This window comes from Chelon labrosus (genome assembly GCF_963514085.1).
Source record: "Chelon labrosus genome assembly, chromosome: 17".
NCBI lineage: Eukaryota > Metazoa > Chordata > Actinopteri > Mugiliformes > Mugilidae > Chelon > Chelon labrosus.
Window position 1 is genome coordinate 19,518,634 of NC_140350.1, and position 26,786 is coordinate 19,545,419.

The following is a 26,786-nucleotide window of genomic DNA, read 5'->3' on the forward strand; positions in this document are numbered from 1 at the left end:
TAATTATGCCTTATGTTAATTGTGACAAGGAAATATGTGGAATACTAACAAATGGATTCATTTCAAGATGTTCCTTAAAATATGCCAAATTTAGGTAATTTAATAGAGAAAGAAATATTTTAAACAGCTGCTTCTACGTTGATAATCATTGGGAGCGGCAGCATACATGTTTTAGACAGACTCCATTCCACGCCAACAATCTCAGGTCACTGTTTGCACAGTGAAACCAGAAAGCCTCATGAATACCAAGCACAAAGACGTATCCTGTAATCCTCGATAAGAATGGCTTTGCTAGAATAAAACGAGGATTTCTTTTTCTTAACTGCAAATAATGGAAGATGACAGATGTTATTCCATTATCTCCCACAGCTTAGAACATCCCCATCCTCTTTCTCTAGGCCAATATTTAAAGTATTCATAACTTCATTGGGAGATTATGTGTGTTCGTCGTGTGCAATCTGTTGGTGAAACACTCAGTGGGGCACGAGTGCATAATTCTCCGCTTCCCGTCTAAATAACACGGAGATATGCTATTAATGATACATGAATGTGATTACATTTCCAAGAGCATCTCGCCCCGATACGCCAAATGAATGGGGAAAGGGAACGATGGGAACACAGCGGGCATTAATTAGCCTCATCCGCGTCTGTTTTGCAGCGGCGCTGTTGCTTCGAGTCGATACGAGTCCAGGCCGGTGCAAATAAGTTTCTTCAAAATGCTTTTTGACTGTCGGGTTTAGTAGACGTCACAATTTAATGCGTCTTCCCAGTGCAGGCAAAGGAAGAGTCATTAAGTTATTTAACTCTCTGACACACTGAGTGGAAGGCAGCCTGCCGGAACGGAGTCTGTGATGCCGGAACAGCATGTAATGAATGTCAAAAAACACAGATGTACTGTACATATATATACGATAACCAAGCAGTCACACTCTGCGCCGACGAGAAAGTGTGACTTGTCCGCGAATGCACCGTCACCGCTCTCGTTGCCCCAGAGCAAAGGAATGAAGCCGAGGCTGCTGATTGCACTGTTCAGCCGCTCTAATAAAATAAAGATCTACAGCAGGCTTTTTCCACTCGGTATTAAAGAAATCCGCCTCTTTCCTCTGTAATGAAGAATTAAATCACAATGGCCAGTGGAGTGGAACCTCATTATCCAAATTTCAAACATCTTAACCGAATGAGCATAATGAATCAAACTGGCTTATGTAAAAGGATAACACAGAAGAGCTGTAGTCTTAACTAAAGCTCTTGTACCATTGATTAAAGCTGGTTTCCTTGCGCTTGCACCTCTGCGCCGGCGTCCCACCTTAAAAGAGGGATGCAATACAAAACAGATACTGCAAGACAACCAAAGGAAGCAAAATCTCAAAATATGTAAATTGTGAATTTTTGAGCCGTTCTTTCTTTTCCCAGGGCGAGAAGATGCAGTACAACAGAAAACGCTTATATGTCCGTGTCTGCAGCAACGTCCGACTGGAATAAATCAAACAGCCAAGACACATTAAGGACAAATGTGGGGGAAAAAAAAGAAAAGCAGAGCGCATGTAATAAAATATGCAACATAAACTATATTGTCCCAGTCTTCCACGGTGTACTTCCATTCATCAGTTATGTCTATTGACATCATTCCCGATACAGCTGGGAGCATCTCTGGGGAGGATTTAAGACGGATGCATACATATTTTATCGGTTCAACTGCCTGTCTACATACATGTGCAAACACACACACACACACACAGGCTAAAGGACGCCACATATCCAAGCTTGAATAATTATACCTTCCACAAAGAACGAGATTAGAAGGCTGCAACCCTAAGCCTATTTAGGCGAGAGTATAAATATTTAATATTTCCCTAAAATCACTTTACTGGCATGAGACTAAACAATGTCGCCACACAGAGATTAACCTCTCACTAAGCACAGAATGCGTAATGAAACGGGAATTATTAAAAGTCTGAGAGAAGGGAAGAAAATAAACGGGACCAGGCAAATTTTGAACCAGTCCACGTGTCTAGTGACGACTTTGGGTCTTCACTGGAGTGCGCAGGTTTGGCTTTGGCATCATATCAATCTAAAGGCCAAACAGCTAACATTCATATACAGGATTATTTGGACAAGACAATGAAACTGTGTCCAGATTCGATTCTTGTTGTCTTTTTCTGCTCGTCAACTCACAGAAGACAGACAACGTTCTACGCCATGACGAACAAAACACCAAATACGCAAAAAGCTTTTGAAAGAACGGTCTTCACGGGCCAAAACTGCACCAAGCACTGCTAAAACAATCTGCTAAACTCAGGTTTCATGGACCCACAATTAATATGTGAATTAAATAATAGTAGTTTCGGCTTTTGTTTACTGTTACAACCAGGATAGAATGAACAAAATCACTCATTAAATGCACACAGGGTTTTCTGAAGGCACAACCACTGAAATCTAAATGCTGAACAAAGCTCAAAGCTTCAGAGATGGAAGATCAACTTTCACGTAACGTGTGTCCACATGACAAAAAAAAAAAAAAAAAGATTTAGAGACCAAGATATTACACAAAATATATCTGGAATCAGGACATAACATGCAACACTGGCAAACTGACTGACTGGATGATAGGACGCGTGAAAGCTACAGCAAACAAGGCAGTGTGTTTATTGACTGCACTTGCTGGTGCTGCTATGAAAATAAGGGTAAATTGTGATGAAGGTCAGGACGGCTCCGAGTCTGAACAGACCTACTCCGGATAACGAAGGCCTGCGTAATTAGGTTTCTTACCGTAGCAAAACCTCCGAGCAGACGACTTTCATTCCTACAGCTGGTGATTACACTATCCATTTATAATAGATGCAAATTAGACTCAGTGTCTGTACCCATGCTGGTTTTTGTCAAATTATTGATGTGCCATTCTACAAGAACGAGACTGTACAGTCACAGAGGACGAACACTAACACAATGCCTTCTATTGAAGTGGATCATTCAGAAATGTGTCCTTAGCTGTGAAGATGAGATAATCTTAGATACTTATACTTCTTGCACAGACACCGATCAGGCATAACATTATGACCACCTGCCTAATATTGTGTAGGTCTCCCTTGTGCCTCCAAAGCAGTTGTGACTCATTAGAGAATGGACATGGTCCTTCTGAGGGTGTCCTGTGGTGTCTGGCAACAGAATGTTGTTAGTAGGGGGCCTTTGAGGGGAGGGGCCTCTGTAGATCATCCCACAGATACTTGATCAGTTTGCGATCTAGTGAATTTGGAGGCCAGGTCAACACCTTGTGCTGTTCTTCATGTTTTTTGAGTTGTTCCTAAAGCAACTCCTAAAAAGTGTGTGGCTTCATCCTTCTAGGGATGGCTGCTGCCATCAAGGAGTGTCATTGCTATGGGGTGGGGATGCATGGTCTGGTCTAGGTGGGTGCTACATGTCTAAGTAACATCCACACCAATGAATACCAGGTCCAAAAGTTTCCCAGGAGAACATTGAATTGTCTCAAGATGGTCAATGTCATTTACTTCTCCTGTCAGTGGTCATAATGTGCCAGTCAGTCTTCAGCCTTTGGAAAACTGGGAAACATAAATTAGTCACGCCAAACATCAATTTAAAACTCTTCAGTGTAAATTTAAAGTCCTAGAACCCAGTTTGAAGGTGCACCGCCTTTTAAAACTTAAACATGACTCATCTCTAAACCTACAACAGAATGCTAATGAGACGCTGGTCCTGCGAGTAGATGGCGTGCAGGTGCAAATCTGTCATTAATTTCTCTTTAATTAGTGCTGGAGGAAAGCAAGGCCGGATTGATTACTCTGATCTCTGCCCTCCTTCAACCATCTGACAAAGTCGTCGCCGTCGCCTTCCTCCCCCTCAGAATGACAGCTGAATTATCACTTAGCTCACAAAGAGACGGCTCATTCCAACATGTCAAAACAGCCACGCCGGGCCATGGCCGGCTCCGTCTGATTTCACACCATAAATCGCCGCGCCTGCTTAGTATGGCAAATAGCTATTTCATTACGAAGCTTTCTGTCTGCCTCCCTCTCTTTCTTCTCACTGATGTCCTTAACCAATGACACCCTAATTCATTCGCTGCCCTATTTCGGCGGGCCTGAGTGTTCGCCGCCGATGAATTCGGGGTGAAGAGCCTCTCCTCCGGGGACCGGCCGTCGCTCACACACCTGGGAGTCTGCCCTACTATTACGCATGCTATTTGCACAAATTGCTCCATTTGTGCTTGAACGTGAAATACATTTCCCCGAATATGACTGGAGACCCTATTCCCTGAGTGAGCAGTTGAGACGTGAGGGTTATTTTATTCCTAAGTAAGATTCATCCCCTCTTTGTCATTAGCCGTGAGGAACATGTGTCAGAATGTATAAAAAAAATAATAAAAAAATCAAGTTGTTGATGCCAGATTGCTATTTCTCGGTGGATTTCGATTGATAGGGGGTAAAAAAAATAATCCAAAATGCCATGCAAGAGCTCACGGAGCACTTAAGTTAATGAAATGACTGAAATAATAGCATGAAACAGATAAATCAGTAGCCTTTAGACTTTCTAAACTTAATCCTTCATCCCTTGTTGTTGGTTATAAGGTCAAAAATCCAACGATGGAGATTTGTGACTAAGAACAGAAGTCGCCCCGAAACGACCTGAAGAAGACCGAACTGCGTACCGTGAGCAAAGACACACACAAGAAAGAAACAAAACAACAACAACCCAGCAACAAAGACCTCTTTAGTGATCAACTGGAATAACCAGATGAAACTGGGCTCACAGACCGTTCGAGATGGAAAGCGTATAGGTGCAGAATGAGTGCGATACAGCGGAAACCGTTCGCAACCTGAATAAAAGACAACTAGACGGCTACCATTAATTTTGCAAAAGAACACAGGAGCAGAGAACAGGAAGACAGCAGCTTTCAGAGATGTTATTTTGGGATATGTCTGCATTCATCCTACATGAATCTGATGGAAGAAAGTTTGTGCGGAAAAAAGTAAGAGGAGGGTTCGACCAGAGCAGACTGATGCTAAGCTAAAACATAGAGGTGAGCACAGTAGTCCCTTTTTTTTTGGTGTTGACACAGCCAAAGCTGAAAAGTACAGAGGAGCTTTGCAAACTTAGAGAAAATCTTTCAGCAGGATAATGATCCAAATCAAGTCACCTGCTGAAACAGAAACAGAAACCGCCCAGAGCACTGACCTCAATCCCAAATCCTACCATGGAGGGAAAAAAAAAACAAAAAAAAAGCAACCCCTCAGAATCTAGTGTGGGAAAACTAAAAGCTCTGCCGGCTAAAACATGGAGGAAACTTCCACCACAGCTATTATGGAAGCCGTTTGATTCCATGCCCAGGCGATGCCCAGTTCAGCAAGCTAAATAATAAACATGCAAATCTGATATTTAGTGAGGCCACAGCCTGGTATCCAAATAATCCCCGTCTTCATCTGCTGTTTTTGGAAGCTAACAAACTGGTTTTTGTGGAATGTTTTGTGTTCACAAAAGTGCCTGTGCCATCCTTTCTCAAAGTAAATGTCATTTCCTTTTCAATTTTATTATCTAGCGCAATGAAATTCACTCATTTTGTGTGCAAATCCTTTCGGGGCCACTGTGCAGGAAAGCTCGCCTTTCTGTCATTGTGTTTATGCATCTATACCCAAAACATAAGGGAAATACGAGGAGATTAATAATCCCTCAGGGTTGGCAGAGTGGTGATGCATTACAGTGAGCCACTGCCACAGTGATGGCAGGGAAAATAGATAGGACAGCGCAGACAGTGAATGATACAGAGGACGGCAAGGAGAGTAAACCTGAATCGTTTTAGACAAACAGAACTTTGAACTTTGCCAGCATGACCTGAACTCCTGGAAATAAGGTCATGCAGAATTCTGAATCGTGTTGATACAAACAAAAAAAACAGCTGGATTTACACCGATCAGCCACAACATTATGACCACTGACAGGAGATGTAAGTAACATTGACCATCTTGTGAGAATTCAGTGTTCTGCTGGGAAACTTTTGGACCTGGCATTCATTCATGTGGACGTTCCTTAGACACGAAGCACCCAGCTAGACCAGACCAGGCACCCCCACCCCATAGCAATGACACTCCTTCACGGCAGCAGCACTTGACACAGGCACACACACTAAAACGCTTTAGGAACAACTCAAAAACGGTTGAAGAACAGCACAAGGTGTTGACCTGGCCTCCAAATTCACTAGATCCCAAACTGATAGATGTACGACCCACCTAGACCAGACCAGGCACCCCCACCCCATAGCAATGACACTCCTTGATGGCAGCAGCCATCCCCAGCAGGATGGAGCCTGGGCACAAGCACACACAATGGTTTAGGTACAACTCAAAAAAACATGTAGAACAGCAATTTCACTAGATCCCAAACTGATAAAGTATCTGGGGGATGATCCACAGAGGCCCCTCCCCTCACCCCATAGGACCCAAAGGCCCCCGTTAACGACATTCTGTTGCCAGACACCACAGGACACCCTCAGAAGGTCTAAGTCCATTCTCTGATGGGTCATAACGGTTATGGAGGCACAAGGGAGACCTACACAATATTAGGAAGGCGGTCATAATGTTACGCCTGATCGGTGTAATTTGTAACATCCAGCGATGGCAGCAATACTTCTAATATTTCAACAAATGTTAAGTTCAAATGTTATATCCTAACTGTATTACTTTTAATTTAAAAAAAATGCAGGTAACTCCAACCAGCCATACACAGATTGACATTAAATTCCAATTAAGTGACTAATGAAAAAGGTCTCTCCAGCCCATTGGTTTGAGAACTGTATATATGATTAAACAATCCCATGGCATAATTAATCTAGCTCTGCTGGTAATATACCATAAATGCCCATTGACCTTTGACCCGTTTTCCATTCCATCGGAGCCCATGACCTCACTGTATAATAAATGCATGATTCTAGTCACTTTTTTGTACACCAATACAATCCCCAGCCCCGCTTGTTAAGTTTGCTGTTATTGCAGCTGCCGTATCGCTCTCCCTCTCTCCCCCTCTCCCTCTTTCTGTAGCTTGCTGCCCGAGCCATTTTACATTTAAATTTGTTGAACAATAAATTATTCAGTGATTTAATTCCAAAGAAAGTGGCAAATATTTCTGAGAACAAGCAAACCACCTACCTAGCCACGGGTGCCATTACCCCACCGACTTGTTTTCAAATTACATCCACGACAGGGTTCTCATTAATCTTTACGTGTTTCAAAAGGCTCCGGGGTTCACAATGAATTTTAAAAATAGATTCCTGCATATATGATACGACAGTGATCAAACAATCAGGTGGGGTTATTTCTGGAGACTTTTAGTTCTGTAGGATACAGTAGTTTGCTGAGATCACAGAGTCTGTGGCAGTAGCAGCAATGCTTTTATGTGTTGTCTTGTCTTGTCGCTGACAAAGAAAAAGGGAAAAAAAAAATAGAAGTGGATGTGGACAAAGAGCTTCAGAGAAACCTCAAATTGCATATTGAATTCTAAAAGCACACCCTCAAAGGCAGAATCCTGGCAGATCCCTCTCACCCGCGCTGCCAAAACCCACACAATGGTAATTGCTTGTCATATTTGGGAAAATTATGTAGAAAATACAAATGCCTTATAAAGCGCCTCTAAAATTCCATTCAAGCCAATTTGATTCATTTTCGGCTCGCTCCATCCTGGCAAGGTGCGCCGGCGTGGCCGCTGCCTTGATTCCTTTCAGACACACCGCTTTCGGTGTTGTCTCATTTATTGCATCTGAGCCCCAAGCTTTCAAACCCACGCACGAGTATCTCAAATTTGGTTCTTTGTTGTTTGAGGATCTTTCTTGCAAACTGACAAATCAAATGTTAACTCTGAGAGACTGCTGAAAAGCGCGCTATGAAAATATATCTCGCTGATGGGACTCTATAAACGGGGCATAAAGGTTGCATGTTTGGGGAAATCTGTCTTTCTCTGCTGCCTTTTAAGTCCTGGTAATCTCTATATAGTAGGTCTTTATTGTCATCAGTGCGACATTCATTATGGTTTTTCTTTGAGCTTTAAGGTATGAGCAAAAAATCTATTCATTCTCTTCTTGTGGCCTTGTTCAGCAGATGAAGATGTCATGCAGGGTTTACTTGAAGCAGTGTGTGAGCATCACACTCATTGTATGTCCTTAAAGGGGAATTACCGTTTTTTTACAACCTGAACCTTATTTCTGGCATAAAATATGATCGTTTACTCACCCATATAACTTTGGTCACTCCCACTATATGGATATATGCGGATCTAAATATCATCCGAACGACTCCAAATGACACCAAAGTTATATGGGTGAGTAAACGATTGGATTTTATAGCAGAAATAAGGTCCAGGTTGTAAAAAAAAACAATTGTAATTCCCCTTTAAGGTAAACCATCATAATAAAAAAGCAAAGTCAGTTTTGCAGATGGTCAAAGAGAGTGGTGCCACATTTATTAAGACCGCAGAGATAACATCTCAACTGACAGAGGCTGCAAGTGCGGACAGGGCTCCACAACGGCTCAGAACTAGGAGCACGGGAACAAGATGGATAGAAGCCACACGGAGAAGCACAAGCGCACGGGACCCTGCTCGAAAGGTCTTCAGGCATTTATGATTCATGCGAGGCTATCAGGGACGTCTCGAGAACACATAATTCTGAAATTCTACACGGGAACAAGATGTGCAGCACAGCAAGTCCTCTAAATGCACCAAGAGTTGCATATGGTAGATATTTTGCATTTGATGCAATCAAATGCAAAAAACAAGTTATAGAGAACACAGTGTGGGAACACTGACATTTTTATGATGGCTTCGGGTATGGAGAGCAGCCTTTGGGAAGCAGTAATTCAAATATAAAAAAAAACAGAGTTTAAACCAAATATACAAGTTTGCAGACATCTGAGAAAATCAGACTATACATTAACAGGCACTACGGTAACCTGGCTGCTGTAATTGTGTGTCCACACAGCAACAACCCATTGGACGGTCAGAGAGCTATTTTTTGAACTCATGCTGGCGGAAGGAGGAGAGGCCATCAATTTGGTTGCATATCTTCTTAGAAAATCATTTTCGCGGCAGACTTTCCAGGAAAAGCTGGATATTGTGAGGAAAGGCTGCCCAACCTGGGGGAAAGGGTGCGTCCGCCATGTTCAGGTCAGCAACTATGAGCGCTAACCTTGGCTAACAGGCTACGAGGAGAACGTTGTTCCTAAGTTCTGGTGAGTAAAATGAATTCTATTCACATATTTTATGTATATTTTTGCCATTTTATTGGGTCCACATTGATGCTTCTGCTGGATTTGACGTATGTGGCCGGGCTGCAGTGAGTTTTTGAATTTGCACTTTTTGAATTGTTCCAAGTGAGTTTCTTGCTTTAGTAATGGCATTTATCTTGCTATATGAGATACCTGTCTACGATGCAACGTCCTGTTTTATTACGTGTCGTATGATGTTGATGGTTTCTATAGCAGTGGCGTCATAATGATCGTATTAAGAGGTGTTTTGAATAAAGTTGGAGGTCACTGAAGGCCTAGGTGGAAAATACACGGCCCGCCAGTGTTTTTTTTTTTTGGATGACAAAGGTTAAGAAGACATGCTCTGTTATGAGAGAACAGATCTGCCAGGACTATATCCGTACTGGATTGTACGGGTTTAGAGTGAGAAGAGTTTATTTGTAGTTACTATTGCCCTTTCCCGGAGCATCTTTGTCGAACAGTTCATTTTCCATTTTACTTCTGCCTGGAAGCAACACTTTCTGCAGATGACCTGCAGATTGCAAATTATACTGTCTAACACACGTTGGCCACGATGACTTATAGTCCTCGCTGCAGCTACTGTAACACTCATTCATCATCCAAGTTCATATTCACTGATCTGATGGTAAACCAACAGATGAGCTCAATGCTACTTTTTTTTTCCACTGAGGGATTTATGCAAACAAATAACAAGCCTCTTTATCATGACACTCAAGAGCAAACTGGGTACATCGGCTTCGAGACTAATCCATCAAAGCGGACCACTTTTTATCTTTTATAATTACTTTTCATATTCTGGAACAGAGGGTCCTCTCTTCTGGTTTGCCAATGTTGCTGGCAATAATACCCGTCTAGTCTTGCGGTAATCACAGGGTCAGAATAACTATTCGTTCAGTTAGTTTTTTAAATTAAAAAGATTTTAATGAACTATTGTAGGGAGGGTTGATAAGTGGACACGGTGCCAGTTTGCATGCCCGCAAATGAGAGTATCAGATCTAATCATGTGTGTCGATTTTGTGTAAAACAGCAGCAGTCTACTGCAACAATGAAAGCCAGCCACATCAGGAACGTTTGACAAATCAAGAGCATCTTTCACAAATGTGGCTGATAAGACTGTGTACACTTGAGGAGTACGCTGATGACATGGAAGTAAAGGAGTGAATGTGTTTACTCAGTCACAGAAATGTGACCTGACAGAGGCTTATTAATATTTTCACTTCTCCAGGGGTATGCAAATGCACCTTGTCCTCTGCAAAGTGTTACTGAAGACCTTGCTCGTCGAGCTCCTCATCGCAATAACTTATCAGCACGCATGTCTGTATATATAGGTGTTTGTGTGTGTACCTGTGCGCGTTTGTAAATGTGTGTGATAGAGGTAGCGAAGAGGGCAGGAGCACGGAGCGACAGGAAAAGACAGAGCTGAGCGCAAAGGCATATAATCTGAATTCAAAAGCAATCATTTTTGTTCTCAGCTCATAAAGCCGTCTGTGGTTGATGGGTAAGGCAGTAAAAATCACAGGGATGAAGGTAAAGAATAGATCTGAAGGGCTCGCAGCGGCGCTTACGCTCGCGCGGCAGCAGCTGTACTCGGCCGAGGGTTGACCTCCACAGAGCAGAAAAATATGTCACGCGCAGAATCCCAGACGCAGTAATTAGACTGAAGCGAGCCTTGTGTTAAGGAGAAACTCACAGGAAAGACTGGGAATTTGGAGTAATTTGTACCACACAAACTGTGAATTAACTCACTGATAAACAAAATCAAAGTAATGCTCTTTGACAAAATAAGCAACTGCAAAGGTCAGCTTGGGCTCTGAAAGAAATAAAAATCTATTCGTTTTAGAAACCATGTAATTAATCAGGTAAGAAGGAAATAGTTCTTTATTCATGAAACGGTCATTAGTTGCGCCCATATCAATATGAGACTGAGACAGAGGTCAGCTAAGGCCGCCTGAGTGCTGCAGGAAGGCAAAACTACTGAGAAAGAAAAAGTCTTTAACAGGGCAATGGCCCCTAAAATGCAAATTTTGAGATGCTTTCAGGCATAACATTATGACCACCTTCCTAATATTGTGTAGGTCTCCCTTGTGCCTCCAAAGGAGTTGGGACTCATCAGAGAATGGACATGGGCCTTCTGAGGGTGTCCTGTGGTTGTTACTGGGGGGCCTTTGCGTCCTATGGGTTGGGGGGGGCCTGAATGTCATTGCTATGGGGTGGGGGTTCCTGGTCTGGTCTAGGTTGGTGCCACATGTCTAAGTAACATCCACACCAATGAACGCCAAGTCCAAAAGTTTCCCAGCAAAACATTGAATTGTCACAAGATGTTCAATGTTAGTTACTTCTCCTGTCAGTGGCTTTAATGTTGTGGCTGATCTGCTCATTACAGATCAGAGGGAGCTGCGAGGATGCCACGGAGGATTTAAATAAATCTCTACCTTTGCCTGTTGTTTCTTCCTATATGTCTTTCCGCAGTGTCTTTTTTTTTTTTTCCTTCTCTCCAGTGTGTGTGTGTGTGTGTGTTTGTGTTTTTTGTGTGCGTGCGAGCAGGCCCACTGGTGCAGCTTGCCCAAGTCACAGCAAAGTGTTATTCAGAGTGCCACTGTCAGTCCCTCTCAGTCCCTGGAGAGGTTGTGTGCCCTCCTTAAGCCCTTCAGCAGAGTCTGCAGGCATGCTCAAGATGGAGCTCGCACCGCCAGCACAATTCCCCTTTGTCTTTGACTTTCAGACTTTTCTTGGTAAAAAAAAAATAAATAAAAAATGATCACAGCATGAAGCTTCAGCTACCTGTAAATGAGTCATAATTCCTGGCTCAATCAAATTTAGATTCATGACAATGTGGAAAATGTCAGATTTACGATACGAATCATAACTTTGAACGTCCAGATATTCAAATTCCGTCTCAAAGCCTGATTTTAGCAATTTGGTTTCATTTGACGATTCTGATTAAGTCCTCGATGACTCAGTGAACTTTTCGCTTTGCAATCTTTATTGCCGTGCGGCTTAATGAAATCATATTTCACAGAGATTTACAGCGCGACTTGGACAGTTACTTACAACTCACAGCTCAGAGTTGAGTATTTTCGCACGTGCTAATTATGTAGGATGACTTCTGGGAGAGCCTTGTGCGTATGACAGCGTCTTAATAGAGCAGGTTGTGATTTCTTTTAACATCGAGTACGAATGTAAGGGCTTCGAAACACTTTCAGCATAGCGTTAGACCTGAAGGAACATGCACAGAATATGTTTCGGTGGGAATGTAAACTAAATGATTTTAACAATACATTTACACTTGCACCTCCACAGGGGAACAGTGCCAACGCTTTAAAATATTCCACAGATCAATATGTGCCGCAGCACGGCCGTGTAAGCTGTTGCAAAATGGCACTGGCAGCTGTATTTACCGTTGAGGTACAACCGAATGATAAAATATAATCACTAATAAGGAAGTGTGAGAAACAAAACGCAAAATTAAAAAAAGTAAAGCGATAAGCAGCTACCCTTCAGCAGCCGCGACATTTGGCTTGTTTACCTGTAATTTGCTACTGCGAGTGCTTTTGCAACGTGGCTGAATATTTTTCCGATTCTGAGGTTGTGGACGAACCATAGAAGACATCGTCCAGGTCAGAAGACATCATCCGGGGTCTGTAGGTCAATCTACAGACCCCGGATGATGATAACAGCTAACTCCGGACTTAACTGGGAACAGCACTAGCGTACGATAACAAAATATTGGTGAAATGAACGACTTTCGCGGCGGATAATGCGTTATTTAGAGGCTACGTTTCGGTGCCCCATTCACTTCCACTATATGGATATATGCAAATCTAAATATCTCCCGAACGACTACAAATTACACAAAAGTTACATGGATGAGTAAACGATCGTATTTTATGCCAGAAATAAGGTCCAGGTTGTAAAAAAAAAAAACAGTAGTTCCCCTTTAATAGCGTCAATAACAATACTAATTGTCTCAAGACGCTTCACAAAATCCGGCCCGAAACACCCAGAGCAAGCTCATTAGCACAAGGCACTCAAACTGAACAAAACACCTAAAAATAAAATAAAGTGACTGAGGAGTCTGAGATACCGCACTCCATTCCAGTGTAGCTCTTTTAATTTATGTTGCATACACTAATGCACGGAGGAGGTATGCATTAGTATTATCACTGAAGCTACGCCACCGCTCCAACTATTTATCTTCTCCCTAATCTCGTTTCCTCGTTGCCTCCCCTGTGCTTTATAAATACACGCAAACCTTGTAAAAAGTCACCACCTTGAGCACAGAGCACACTCCTCGTTCTTTTTTTTTTTGCAGCTTATTTATAATGCATGGGCAACAGAAAGAAAAAAATAATAAAAATAACACCCTCGGGTAAATTATTTTTTGGATCAGTAACGTATCCAATGATAAATGATGACAAAAGACAAAAAGGTTTATTTAACTTAACTTAAAAACTTCCTAAATGGTAACACCTGGCAAGACGCTCGTTCAAAGTAATATAGCCTTCGGAGAGACATCTTTCATTTGAAGACGTTCACTTCCTAAAGCAACTGGATAATTGCTAACTTGGCAAGAACACCCTAAAAACCTCTATTCAAAAGCAACCATTCAGCAACTACTTCCAAAAGGAAGGAAAATAAAGCGTTTCAGTTCTGTAGTTACTGGCACATTTGATGCTGATGTAGCTACGGGCGTTTCTGGACTGCAGGAACTTTTTTGCGCAGGAACATTCAACACCTAATGTAGTTCATATGCAAACCTAAAACAATCATAGTTCTTAGGAATATCTTGTATACTTTTGCGTTGTTCGATTATCCTGACAAATTTGTGCCTATTGCACCAACCACCACAACAAATTCCCCGTTCCGTGAACATAGCCATGTGGAAAAAAGACAGTTCTGACTCTGATTAAGGTTTTAGGTGTAGGTGCTTCCTTTCATACCACAAGAGGAACCTTGTGTGGCCTAAGTGTAAGGAGCTCCTCTGTGGCTGGTTAACCTCACGAGTTTGCCGAGGTAAAAGCACTTTGTACAAAAGTAAAGTAACCCAAAGGTTCCTGATGATCCTAGTGCTTAACATTGGTTGTTTACAGTATAGAAATTGGAACTATTTTACTTTACTCTGATTTTGAGTCGAGCTGGTCGGTTCCTGAATCCACCTGGGTTAAAGATTCGAATCTTCTCACTCTATCAGGAATCACGAGTCTCCATTAAACCCGGATCCTGTGAGTCCTTTGGCTGGCTGCTGCTAGGTGCGCAAGGCGAATTAGTGGACTCACGGATACACCGCGGACTCGGGTTGATTCAGGTAACTTGCATTTTAATTTGCAACAACACTGACTCAAGTGACTCAGGTGAACTGGATCATTTAGTGACTGACTCAGACTAACTCACATCCACAAAATGAACTGAGTTTACCACCACTAGATTTGAGCTTTGAGATGCTTTTCATTTTTTGATTTATTTTTTTGCTTTCTGAAACAGTTCAGTTAGTTCAACCTTGCTAAACACACCACTGTCACATTTACAACAGCTGCCATACAACACTTGCTTGCTGTTGAATACACTGGCAGCCCTACTGGTAACCAGGTTAGGAGCCACTTGAAGCTCACAAAAGCGTCCGTCAACAGCTGTCTTTTATTGTATTCGTCACATCAGTGTGAATTTCCTTCACCACTCATTTGACAAGCCATTAAGCAAGTGTTTATAGTAAATATTAATCTCAGGTTCGCCCCTCTACGTGTTCTATGTCTAATTGCAAAACAGGAAAAGTAAAAGGACAGATTTTTAACACTGAAGGTAAAAAAAAAAAATAAAAATTGGAAACGACCACAAGCATCTGTGGCATTTTCCGCAATGCACCGTCACCCTGCTTCCCCACTCTCCTTTACAACAGGTTGGCTGTCAGGAGGCAGCTTGTCTGTAGGCGCCTCAGTAGTGTCCAGGTGGGATGTCGTTAATGCGCCCACACATTTCAGGCACTGTTGGTTGCGGACAATGTGTTGTGGGTCCTGTACAGGAGGACGGTCAAAGTACAATTGTTCCAAGTCACAATGAGGAACACGTACCCAAAGAATGTGAATCTAAAATTGCAAATAAACAAATTCCAGATCGGGGGACTGATAAAAATGTGACTTCCTTTCACTGTTCAGGTATCAAAGACAATAAACTGTACACAGTACATCTGATCTGACTGAGTCCTTTATCCAGACGATGACTCTGAATCATATTTTCCCTTCACCACCCTTCCTCTATCCCTGCTTCTTTGGGCTCCCTCCGCTCTCTCCTTGCCTCCTCCTCCCCAGTCATTTTCTGCTTATTAGCGAGTCTCTCTCTGTCAACCTTGTCCCATCTAATTCTCACCCAATTACAATCTAAATGAACCACAGGACTGCTTAACTTGCTTTGCCTCTTCCCATTGTTTAATTTGTGACGGTAACAAACCCTGATTAGGCCTCTGCAAAGGTTCATAAATTAGGCACTCAAGACCGAATTAATCACTATTCCCCGGGAAGATAAATGGGCAATATTCAATTTTTCCATATGGATCCCACTGACGAGAATAACAAGCTTTGTAAAGAACACCTGGCCAGTGACATGTTGACCTGGCATCACAGACTTCATGTGCATCACCAACAAGTAATTTGTTAAAAGATTCTGTCTGAGCCATCTAAAAATCCTTCATATACATTGTTTGCACTAAAGCAGTTTTGACCAGTAGCATCTGCATTCCAGCAGCAAAACTGGGCCAATTTGATTAATGTCAGCATCTCAACACTAGACTCTAGAATGCCATAATAAAGACTTGCCGAAGAATGAGAAGAAGAGTCAAAATAAGGTGTAGAAAAAATAAGGCAGGGTGAATTGAGGTAGGGAGGAAGTATAGGAAAAAAAAGAAAAGAAGTGACAATAAACTGGAATCATGAAAAATAGAAAATGAGAGAAGCAGCCAGCCAGTAGCAGCGGAAACAGACAATCCCAAAGAGCTCGGCTGATCATCATCCAAAGGAAAAGGAGAGCACAACAAGAAAATGGAATGCAATTGCCTGATTTTGACACTGCGTCTAGTTTAGCATACAAACAGGCAGCGGATAATTAGTCTCAAGAGGGGAATCAGAAAACTCTGAGTGGAAAGAAAAGAACAAAATATTCAGGCGGCTGTCCTCAAATGACAGGGGCAGCCACTTTACAGGACTTGTTGGCTGTCGGAGACTGCCACCCTTCCCTCTACTTTACCGTTACATCACTTTTATCTTATGTATGGAATAATTCATATGTCAGAGAAAATATTCATTATTAAAGTTTTCAAGTAGCTTATCTTGTTTTGCTGACCGGGTACCAGCAGATTTTCCTCTAAGACAAGAAACCTACTCCTGGTATTCTACCTCTGAATTAAATATTGTATCATCAAGAACTTATATTTTTATGGCAGAACTTTGGTCTGGAATGCCTCCGTTGGGAACCGATTATGCCCCGGCAAAGATCTGACGGGCCGATCACAATGCTTGGGCGAGCTTTACGTGGCCAAGGACAGAAAAGTAACAGCGGAGTAGTCAAAGACATCATCTGAGCACCACTGAGTTGAATCTGTTTAAAACAAAACAGCAGTGATTGGTTGTATGACGATCTAATTGAGGTATTTCTTCTCTGTGTTGGTTGAAACCGTAGACTGTATAAATATGGACAGACTCCCTCACATTTTCGTTGTCACATCCTGTTTCTATAGCTATATTTAGTTAAAGGGGAATTACTGTTTTCTTTTCAACTTGGACCTTATTTCTGGCATAAAATACCATTATTTACTCAGCTATATAACTTTTGTATCATTAGTCGTTCGGGAGATATTTAGATCTGAGTATATCCATATAGTGGGAGTGACTGGGGCACCGAAACGCAGCCTCTAAATAACACATTATCTGGCGCAAAACTCGTTAATTTCAACAATATTTTGTTTACCTGTAATTTGGTACTGGTTCGTCCAGAATCAGAAAAAATATTCAGCCATGTTGCAAAAAACTAGCGGTAGCAAATTACAGGTAAACAAGCCGACTGTCGCGGGTGCACGCGGTGCTTAGAGATGACATCATCCAGGTCAGAAGACATCATCCGGGGTCTGTAGGTCAATCTGCAGACCCCAGATGATGATAACAGGTAACTCCGGACTCAACGGGGAATAGCACTAGCGTACGATAACAAAATATTGGTGAAATGAACGAGTTTCGCGGCAGATAATGCGTTATTTAGAGGCTGCGTTTTGGTGCCCCAGTCACTCCCACTATATGGATATACGCAGATCTAAATATCTCCCGAACGACTACAAATTACACAGAAATAAGGTTGCAGGGTTGTAAAAAAACAGTAGTTCCCCTTTAAATATGGGTACTTTTAAGTTGAGTTTTTGGGCATATCACCAAGCCCCATATACAGAAATGACAAACATCGATAAATATTTCTAACATGTTGTATTTTTGCATACTGTCAGAATCCTGTTTTCTAAACCTGCCAAAAAAACCACTAAAGTGTGACCTTCAATCCATTTCTGATGCAATAAAGATCACATCTGCTCTCACGCTGGCACAGTTATCATGTACGTCATTAACGCCGTCCAAAGTGCTGATGTAAAGTAGTCGCTGTCAGCCACATTACTTTCCCGCTAGCCTGTTATCACCTTCCCCATTGTAATGACTCGCCGCGAGAACCGGCTCACATCAGTGAGCAGGGAGTGAATCCGATGAAATGGAGATGGCGTCGATGGCCCGAAAACTTTGAATAACTGCTGTGATATTTGCAAAATCCCTCCTCTCTTGACAGCAATCAAGGGTCTGGCGAGAAAAGCACTAAACCCTAATCATTGTTTTTCAGCAGTCATCAGCATGGGTGATTGTACGGAGCAGTTTGCACATTTAGACAAACACGCTGACATTCAGATCAAATGGAAATAACTCACACAGACACAGGAAGAGGCTAAATGCAGAGATAAAGACCGCAATCCATCATGAGGCACGGCTACAAATGAACATGCCTAAATTATTTATGCTCTTCTGGTGCCCCATAAACTTCCTGTAACTGCATACTAAATGTTGCCTGTCAATACCCGTTTATATGATATTGTACGGGAAAAGGTGCTGCACATTCACTGAAATGCTTACAGGTTATTGAGATGTGGCTGTGCTAAAAGAGACACATTTCTGCTGTTTTCATCAGCCAACACCGTCAATTGTGAGTTTATCTGCATGTACACACCGTCGGCATTCGCATCTCCGAAGAGACGCGGGGTGTATGGAAACATCTGTCGTGGAAAGAGCTCACAGTGCGGTTTCCCATCAGCAGAATCGTAAGAAGCCGGTGAGCAAAACACACACAGCTAGGAAAGCAATTACCACGAGGGAAGGTAGATTTCTCCACATAATGCAACGTTAAAGGAAATCGACTAACAAACATCCAAAAAAGAAAACAACGCGCGGCGGCGGATGCTAGATGATAAACATCAACGAAAGGATTCCTTCGGGGTCGTGTTCAGGTCAAAGAGAAACAGGGAAACAGCACTTTGCTCTGGAGATGAACACAACGCAACATAATGGGACTAACGCTTCCAGATGAAGAGACTTGTCAAGAAAGCAAGCAGTCAGACCTGGAAATACTGTTGCAGCAGCAGCAGCTTACGCAGAACCGGCCTTATCTGGTACAATTCATATATTGCGAAATTGCACCTGCTAAATAAACAGTAAATAAATAGATCGCTCAGTCTCGCGGCCGTGCACTACAACGCAGCAAAACGGCAGGGCAAGAAAAAAAACACAAGCGAGTGCTCGGGTCATATATATCACACACGAGAAAGGCTTTATCATCGTGAGGCGGCGAAAGGGGAGGGGGTTGGGGCGACGCAGCTACGAGGCACGCGGCTACCCTCCACAACAACTCGGCGAGAAATGGATTGAATTAGTAGATGCTAAAGGCATCAAGAGTGTGGAGGAGAAAAAAAATTACCTGCCTCTCTGGCTGCCAGAAATAAAATGCAGGCAGTGCACCTGCAACAACTGAGGACTCAAACTCATTTGTGGCACCCCTAGTCCTCAGTAGAGACCGCAATAATGATTTCAGTCTTTATCCGAGACAGATGAAACTGCCAAACATACAACAACAGCACTACGCTGAAAAGTAACTGCAACAGGGTGAACGTGCAGGGCTGCTCGTACAGAAAACAACTCAGTATTTGTAGGAGTATCATAATTACGGCAGTGGTGGATTTGCTCATCTGGTTAGAGGTCCGGTGCGCGTCTAGCGGAGTTTCAGCAGCCACACTTGCGAGGGAGGAGGATGAGGAGGAAGGATCTCTGTAAGGCGTAAACTATCTGACCAATCGCCGCGTAAAACTTGCGATCGCGAGGCCCAAGTCAAACAAACATCACTTAATCGGCTCTGACAGCTGGTTGGCAGCTGAATAATCATTCACCTGAGAAATACATTTTTCAGCTTAAAGACAGGTTGTCACTTTGAATGAGTGATATCAAATGTTTCCACTGGTTGTCTGGGGGGAGAGGATTGGCAGGATGTGGAGGAGCGGAGTTTCATACCATAAATTGAAACTGCACTTTTCTCTCTCAAACAGTGTCAAATGCAGCAAACTAACGGGTGCCAGTCTAATAACTAGTCGGTAAATTATCTCCTGTCATAGAGACATGCTTTCAGATGCTTTCAAAATTCAAATCCGACACGCTTCCGAGCACTTTTTTTTTCCCGAGGACAGTGAAGCTATAAATGCTATGCGGCGGAATTTTTCATATTGTCGCAGTTATATGATTATCTGAGTTTTTCCCATAAAAGGCTGCGTGGTCCATTTTATGGGAGCCATTTAGATTTGAATTACTTTCCAGCAGCATTCCCCCAGTAATCAGAAAGCCAAAGTGTATGCCAGAATAACGGCTGAGGAGAGAAAAAAAAAAAAAAGAAAAAAAAAAAGAGAAAAGATTTCGTAATGGAGCACAACATGGCATATTTTGAAAAATGCTGTTTGGTTTGAACACAGTAAGTGGACTCACATTGATCGATGTTCCCGTCCGCTTTCTCCTTCCCCTGCAAACAGAGAACACACACAAAAGTGGTTATTACGGGCTTGGAGGAGTGAGACAAAAACAGACCTTTCTGCAGCTTTTCGTCTGCCATTCGTTACTGCGCCTTTTCCTCTGTTCCGGGCTAGGAGGCGACGGCCGAAAACAAAGGTGAACAGATGGAGAAAGAATGTATGGAGAGAGGGAGTGATGGGGAATATATCGCAGATGACAGCAGAGAAACAAGAGGGATTTTACAAAAAACAAACGCGTCCCAGGGTCAATTCAATCACCCTAATTTGAAACAGTCCTCCCAACAGGTTGCAAGGTGGCAGGCGTTGCCATATTTTACTTGAATGTTCAACAGGATGTCAAACAACTGACTGATTTGTCTGTCCTGTCTGTGAATATGTGTTTGGAGGACGGATGGTGTCCAGCAGTTAAGTGCAGGGGGGAAAAAAGTAAATGTTTTCCAGAGGCTTCACTGAGCAGCAAGTAAAATGCGAGCCAATATTCTGGCTTCATCTTCCTGGAAAAGATGTCGAAGTGATGAAGATGTTGTGTGGAAGACAATACGGGTGAGGCCATAAAACTATCCTCTGCATGAATTATTAGTTTCAGCTGGATCGACGCAAGGAGTGGTTTCTAAACTTTACACATTTATTTCTGAACCTGATGAGTCACTGCCAGTAGAAGCTGATGAGGATATTTGCTGGGACACATTTAAGACACGCACACATCTAAGAACCCAGACCAACAACTAACACACAACAAATTTGTTGTACGACCTAGAAGGCACCGTTCTATGAAAATCATTTCCTCTCCCAGGTGTGTTCATTAGGCGTCCTACGGTCCTTTATGCATATGCAGTGGGAATACCCAGATGTGGCCAAATTATGGATCTCTGACTTTAAGTGACATGCTGGGAGTTTCACCAATCAGCCACAACATTAAAACCACTAACAGGAGAAGTAAATGACATTGACCATCTCGTGACAATACATTGTTCTGCTGGGTAACTTTTGGACCTGGCATTCATTCATGTGGATGTTACTTAGACATGTAGCACCCACCTAGACCAAACCAGACACCCCCACCCCATAGCACTGACACTCCTTGATGGCAGCAGCCATCCCCAGCAGGATGCAGACACACAAACGGTTTAGGAACAACTCAAAAAACATAAAGAACGGCAACACATCCTAATTCACTAGATCGCAAACTGATCAAGTATCTGTGGGATGATCCACAGAGGCCCCTCCCCTCAACCCATAGGACCCAAAGGCCCCCCACTAACTAATGTCGCACCCACCTAGACCAGACCAGGCACCCCCACCCCATAGCAATGACACTCCTTGATGGCAGCAGCCATCCCCAGCAGGATGCAACTTGACACAGTTTAGGAACAACTAAAAAAGAACAGCACAAGGTGTAGACCTGGCCTCCATATTCACTAGATCCCAAACTGATCAAGTATCTGTGAGATGATCCACAGAGGCCCCTCCCCTCAATCCATAGGACACAAAGGCCCGCACTAACAACACTATCTGTTGCCAGACACCACAGGACACCTTCAAAAGGCTCATGTCCATTCTCTGATGAGTCACAACCATTTTGGAGGCACAATATTAGGAATGTGGTCTTAATGTTATGCCTGATCGGTGTAAGGTCCCACTCTCTCTGCGCCGTTGCTTCTACTTAATGGCGAGCCCCCTTCTGGATCTGTTGTATTTCATGGGCTGGTCCAACTGCAGCCAAAAAAAAATAAAAAATAGTTGGCTCTGAAATGGCTCTCACCACATTCCCTGATCTGGCAATGGGCTAGCTCTTTTCATGAAACTGTTTTGATGGAGTGCTCCGTAGCCCAAATGCACGGAGCCAGACTTAAAACTCTCCGGGCATGGGATACGGCCCAGAGACTGGTTAAATAAAGAGTGCCACATGACAGTTGTTTAAAAAGTGCGTCATATGCAAGTGTATTTGTATTCAATGTCGATGCTTTGGGCCATAAAACTAAATATGTAAAAGTGGGAGAACTATGAAATAACAATGATATAAAAGGAGACAATCTGGACTCAAAAGCAGGGCACTGGAATCTAATCACTGGCCCCACTGGATGTCAGGTTTCAACTTTTGTTGTTGCTTTTAGCAGAAATCCAGCTGACCTGCATATCTACATGTTTTTATGTACAAGTTAGAGTTAGGTTCAAGCGTGCTCCGTGTGCTCGTTAGCGTCTGATCACTTGTGCATGTCAAAGAGCAAAGGCTGCTGCGCAAATGCGTCGCAACTTGAAGCGCAATTTAACACGTCCGGGCGATACAGAGCATCGACATCCCGTTTAAAAATAGAGCAGGAGAGGGCCTTTCCAGTGCGACGCCGCTTCTGAGAAGAAGCCAATAACGCGGCAGCAATTGAAATGCTGTGACATTTTGCATCGCTGTCCCTCAGCGTGGATGTCACCGGTAATGAGGCTCAGTGATAAAAACATGCGTGCGTCTTCCAGGCCCTCTCGGCTTCCCTGGAGACCGAGAGTCTCATGAGAAACGCGGTAGCTTTAGTGCCTCCTGTCATTGCCTCCGTCTTTGCTCCTACATCTCTATTCCCCCTCTCCTTCCCGCTCTCTCTTTCTCTCCCCCCATCCTCTGCCATCTGTCCATCTTAATTGCAGACGTGCTTCCTCATGATGGCGGGATAAAATTGAGTGCGCTCATCAGCACCGCCCTCCATCATCTTGAGTGCCGCTGTTTGATCAATTGATTAAAGAATCAAACCAAGCATAGAGGTGAAAGAAAGGCTGTGTGTTTCACTCTAAAAATACTTACTACCCGCTCCTTACTGTGACTCACCGGGCTACCTTTTGTCTCCACGCTTTATACATTCACAGACTTTTTGTGGCATAAGACGTTATTTTTGTAATGATTCAAAACAACAACCGCGATGTGACTTGATGCAAAGTAAATGCCAACCACCACACACGTTGATTAGGAGGCTTTTTTTTTTCTCTCTCTCTCTCTTAAGTGCGGCAGTGTCGCTTTCAGTGGGTGGAGAAAATGTAAATAATTACCAGCAGAATTTCACTTGAGCAAACAGGGCGAACCCACTGGGGCTTCAATTAGGGAGGATCCGATACTTTCCTCTGCCATATTTCCTCCGTGAAGAGAGGCTGATTATATCGGTGTATTTTTACATACAACTCCCGCGGATTATGTCATAAGTAATGACAAAGCTGAGGGACACGCTAGATAGGAGAAGGGGAAGATTAAATAGCTTTTAGCCTCTTGAGATTGAGGCTGCTCGGTTGACTCGCGCTCCCTTCACCCCCAGGCTTATGGCACACACATCTCTGGCAATAAATAAGACGCAGAACAATGATGTTTTGTCATGTATCAGACGTATTATTTTCCGGAGTAGGTTTGGGGATGGGGGCATCAGAGTTCATAATATCCTTTTTGAACATACTCTCCCGCACGAGGAAACGCTAATGTTTCTCATATTAAGCCAATTTTCATAGCTCTGAGAGCTTCGTTAGTCCTGTTAACCCCCGGAAAGCAGTGTAAAATGTTTTGCTGTCAAAGGAGGAAAGAAATGCACATCGGCTAGCGACGAGTTCGTACTGTGGCATCTCTAACCGTTTAAAAAAAGGACCAGGGAGAAATTCAGTTAAACAACCACGAATTACAGCTCATCACAGATGATGAAAAGAGAGCGGAGAGGATCAGAGTATGCCGTATTTCATGCTTTACTTTTACATGAGAAAGACCTCAAGAAGCAATGAGGACTGGAATAACTGTATCGCATTTAACCATTTTTTTTTTTGTTTAAAAAAAACAGCTGAACAGGATTCAGCTACAGGACTTTAAGTACTTAGGGTCAACAGGGATTGTGGAAAAAAGGTGAACAGGCGTGTAAAGGTGGCATGGAACGGGTGGAGAAAGGAGAAAGGTGTTTTGCGTGATATAAGAGTAGCAGCAGGAGTGAAAGGAAAGGTTTACAGGATGAGCCGGTGAGAGCGGCGATGCTGTACGGAAGATGTCGAGGATCAGGAATGAGCACATTAGAGGGACAAGCTCGTGTGACATGTTTCGGAGGTGAAGCCCAGGTTGAGATGGTTTGGACGCGCTCAGAGGAGGGATAGTGAATATTTTGGTTGAAGGATGATGCCGTTAGAGTTGTTGGGCAGGAGGTCAAACATACGGCCCGGGGACCAAAACCGACCCACCAGATGGTCTAATCTGGCCCGGGGGATGAATTTTGTAAAATGCAAAAATTACATTGAAGATATTAACTGCGATTTTTCAATAAAAGTAACTGTTATTCCTAGGGTTTACATCGTTTTAGTAGAAATAGACAGAAATGGCACTTCTTATTCTTAAGAAATGTCTGGTTGCTCATTACATGTTTTGTTATAGTACGGTTCATTAAATGTAAACATTTTCATAACCTACTTGTTCTTCTTTGCACTAAAACAATGGGAAACATTTGGAGATGTCATTATTTATACGTCAATATGCTATTGTGTTACTGGTCCGGACCCATTGTACGGTGGCCCTGAAGGTCAAAACACAACGACATTTCACAAAACACGACATTACAGAAAACACAACGACATTTCAGATTATGGAAAGGGTAGGGACAACACTTCTTGTTTCTGATTGGACAGAACCCAACGTCATTTCCTGTTTCTACGCTGTGTCCGTGCACAAATTTTAAACCACATTGGAAAGAATGGAGGACAAGATGGCATTAATAGAGGAATATTTTGAAAGAGGACATACATATAATGTCATTCTTGATATGCTTTCAACCCATCATGACATTAGTATGTCCCTTGGAGCCCTGAAAGCACGGTTGAAGGAGTTAGGACTGAGGAGACGGGGCAACTACATCCTCATCGTGCGTCCCCTCAGGCTCTTTAAATAATGCCAATGTATTTTCGCAAGACAAGCAGAAATTTGGCAACGACTCATACTTCTTTCCACAGTGTGGACAGTACATGTTGCCTGCTTTCAAAGCCATTCCAGTGTCTACACTTCCGCGTAGCTGGCCATTCACAAAGCGTAATTTCTTGACTGGCAGCGAAACAACCAATCACATCAGCTTATATTTTAGCACGGGTTCTGTCCAGTCAGGAACGAGAAGTGTTGTCCCTACCCTTTCCGTAATCCGAAATGTTGTTGTGTTTTCTGTAATGTTGTTGTGTTTTGTGAAATGTCGTCGTGTTTTCTGAAAGGTCGTTGTGTTGGAAGTGAAAAGATGTGTTAATGACATTGAGATAATGAAAGATCAAATATTGCCACAGGTGCCAACCACAGAAATACAAGGCAGAGCGTGCTAAACACTACATGTGCAGTCAAAGCCTGCTTTATACGGTTCCTCCGTGCCACAGAACGCCACTCACGTCCAAAAAATGTTAAAGCATGACACGGAGACGCACCGTTTCACTGGGTGACATGTTTGTTCTTTACGAAAACAAAATTAGAATAATATATGGGCGCCATTGTTTAATTAGGAACAGCTCCACAGACTAATAACGGCAATCATTTTCACACTATCGCTTTCAACCACTTCCTCCTTCCGCAAACTGCTTCACAGAGATGTGTTTTTAATTGGTTTTGGACAGCAGCGGAGCTCTACAGCACAGAGGAAAACACCGAATCAGACATCCGCTGCTGGTTTGGGTCTTTTAACGGGCTTTGGCAACTTTGACGAGTTTAAATTTAATTGCAACGGGGGGAGCCGTTACGTGACACAGCGGATCAGAAACTAATATATTCGTCGGCTCGGCAAGACTTCTGTTGTGACTTCATATCCTAAAGTAGCGGTCATGACACTCTGAGCTGATTTAAAATAATAATAATAAAAAAAAAACTTCAAATGTCAGGGTATTGTAATGTCATTGATGTTAAGGCCTGTTTCAGATTTGCAAGCTTTATTAGGTTTTGAAACTGCGAACTCAATAAGATGGCTATTAAAAAAATAGTAGAAATCTCTGAATGCTATACGGCTGAACCTTGGATGCCTAAACACCCACACAGAACAAGAATCTGACATCGCTCCACAAAGACTGACATTTCGAGGGAATGCAATTTGAACAACAAGACATTTAAAGCTAAGCTGTGTCTCTTATGAAGTCTGCTTCTCCTTGCTCGGTTAAGTGTGCTGCTGTGCTGGCACCTTTCATTCAAGGACCCATTTGGCTGTACTGTCCGTGTTTACCGTCATTTCCACAATACGTTAATAAAGACGTACAGAGGTGGGAAATACGGTTTCTCCTAGACCCTCTACGCTACGTATGTTATTACTGCAACAACTGCTGCACCGCTGCAACATTTTACGACGCAGAATGCACAAGTACAGAATCTACAAGTGCAACCTGTACAACAATCAGCCACAACATTATCACCACTGACAGGAGAAGCCAATAACATTGACAACGGCAAACATGTCCAGCAGTTAAGTACAGGGGAGAGAGGAGAA

General features: G+C 42.9%; 1 protein-coding gene across 1 annotated transcript in view; it reads right to left on the reverse strand.

Annotated features, from left to right (window-relative positions):
• Positions 1-26,786, reverse strand: part of fstl4 (follistatin-like 4) — a 195,283-nt gene that overhangs the window by 163,209 nt on the left and 5,288 nt on the right. The window contains exon 2 of the mRNA XM_084565171.1: positions 20,300-20,333. Coding sequence (XP_084421297.1) covers positions 20,300-20,333 — 34 coding nt within the window. The remainder of the gene's footprint in view (positions 1-20,299; positions 20,334-26,786) is intronic.